The sequence below is a fragment of the Phaethon lepturus genome, unplaced genomic scaffold (assembly GCF_000687285.1).
Source record: "Phaethon lepturus isolate BGI_N335 unplaced genomic scaffold, ASM68728v1 scaffold9771, whole genome shotgun sequence".
In the NCBI taxonomy this organism is placed as follows: domain Eukaryota; kingdom Metazoa; phylum Chordata; class Aves; order Phaethontiformes; family Phaethontidae; genus Phaethon; species Phaethon lepturus.
The window spans coordinates 16,676-18,352 of NW_010515549.1; the positions used below are offsets into that span (position 1 = coordinate 16,676).

General features: G+C 35.2%; 1 protein-coding gene across 1 annotated transcript; it reads left to right on the forward strand.

Moving 5' to 3' along the window:
• Nucleotides 1-530: 530 nt before the first annotated feature.
• On the forward strand, nt 531-735 carry LOC104627513 (triadin-like; the record flags this gene model as incomplete). Its single annotated transcript, XM_010295804.1, has 1 exon — nt 531-735. A coding segment is annotated over exon 1 (205 nt), but the record flags the coding sequence as incomplete, so codon positions are not given.
• Between the last annotated feature and the right edge of the window lie 942 nt (nt 736-1,677).

Sequence of the window (1,677 nt, forward strand, 5' to 3'; positions counted from 1 at the left end):
GAAATACAAAAATAATCTGTATTTCTATTAGATGAAATGGACTACATGCATTCCTATTGCCATTGGTACGTGTCCTTGACAGCCGAAGTCCAGCCAAACCTCGAATGGCAGAGATGCATTAGCTCCACTACAGTCAATGGAAGTACACTTAATCACCTCACCTGAGAATCTGGACTACAGCCTGTAACAAGACAGTCCTTCGGAGAGTAATAGTGTTTTATACTTTCATCAATCACTCTCTTAGATCTGTAGCTATTCATGGCAGACTAAAAATGTCATATGGTTATAAAAAATGCCAGTTGTGGCTATTTCACCATGTTTGCTCCCAAATTAACGTTACTGAAACTGGTCGCAGTTCAGGAAAAACTCCTTCTAGAAAGCACAAGAGCCTGTCTTTAATAATGCAATACTTAAATTTATTTAAAATATTCTGATTACAGAGTGATTTCAAAACAACTTTCATATTCTTGATTTTTAGGCTTCAAGTGTTACATTCTATTTCCTCTGCTTTGACTATTTGCCTAGGGCGTATGTCTACAACCACGACAATAATAGATGGTAAGAACGGATCCGTTCCCTCATCATCCATGAAAGTGGGCAAGAAATCAGTTATGGAAGACCTTGTGACAACGTTCAGCTCACCAGCAGCATGGCTTCTCGTTGTTGCTCTGATTGTTACCTGGTCAGCAGTAGCTATTGTAATGTTTGACTTGGTGGATTACAAAACGTTTGCAGGTAAAATTCAGCATATTCTGTTTGACATCTTGTATATTAAAATTTAAAAATTTATTAAGGAGTATGTATTATGTAAATATGCATGTCTCTCACCTTCTTGGACCCAGCACAGTACCTCTGCTGAGTTTACCAAGAGAGGAGTTATTGTGAGAAATGTCAGAACATATTAGTTTACACTTCATACATCTTTATAATTTAATTCTCTCTATTTTGCAGCCAATCCTCATCCTGGAAAATGTGTATGTTGACAGTAATATAATATGTCTATGAGCATGCATGGTCAGATTTCTGTTTTGGAATTTCTATATAAAATTATTTCAAGAAAAATAAATTTAATTATTAATTCACATTTTCTGAAATATATTTCTAAATCTTGCATAGTTGCCTTGACTATTCTGACATCTGCTTACACAGTTCAATGACAAGAAATATGCAAAAGATCATTTCTAAACATGCTAACCTTAAATTAATTTTCAAAAACCGTAAGCCCTGAGACCAGTTTCTTAACATCAGCTAAGTCCCACCCTTGTCTTCAATAAGGCAATAATTCTAGCCTGGTTTAAGAATTGTCAAACTGATGAACAGGATCAAATTTGGGGGTACATATTGGTTACAGAAGGAGAAGTTGAAAATGAAGTGTGTGGTACAAGGGCTGTGATCGTGGTTGAGGAATAGGAAGAAACGAATGGGAAATAGAAATTACCTCATTGCTACTTAATTTTTATGCCTTGGATCTGGCAATGATATATAATGGAAAATAAAATAAATTCACTACCTATGTTTTTAAAGGTGCATAGCATTCAACAAGCCACTTCAACAGCAAAACTGTGAGGTAACTGGGCTGTAATGACTGGGAAACATGTAAGTGAAGCAGAAAACAAATTATTAGGGTCCTTTTCTTCCTAGGAATAACTAGATATACTAGGAATATATAATATATAT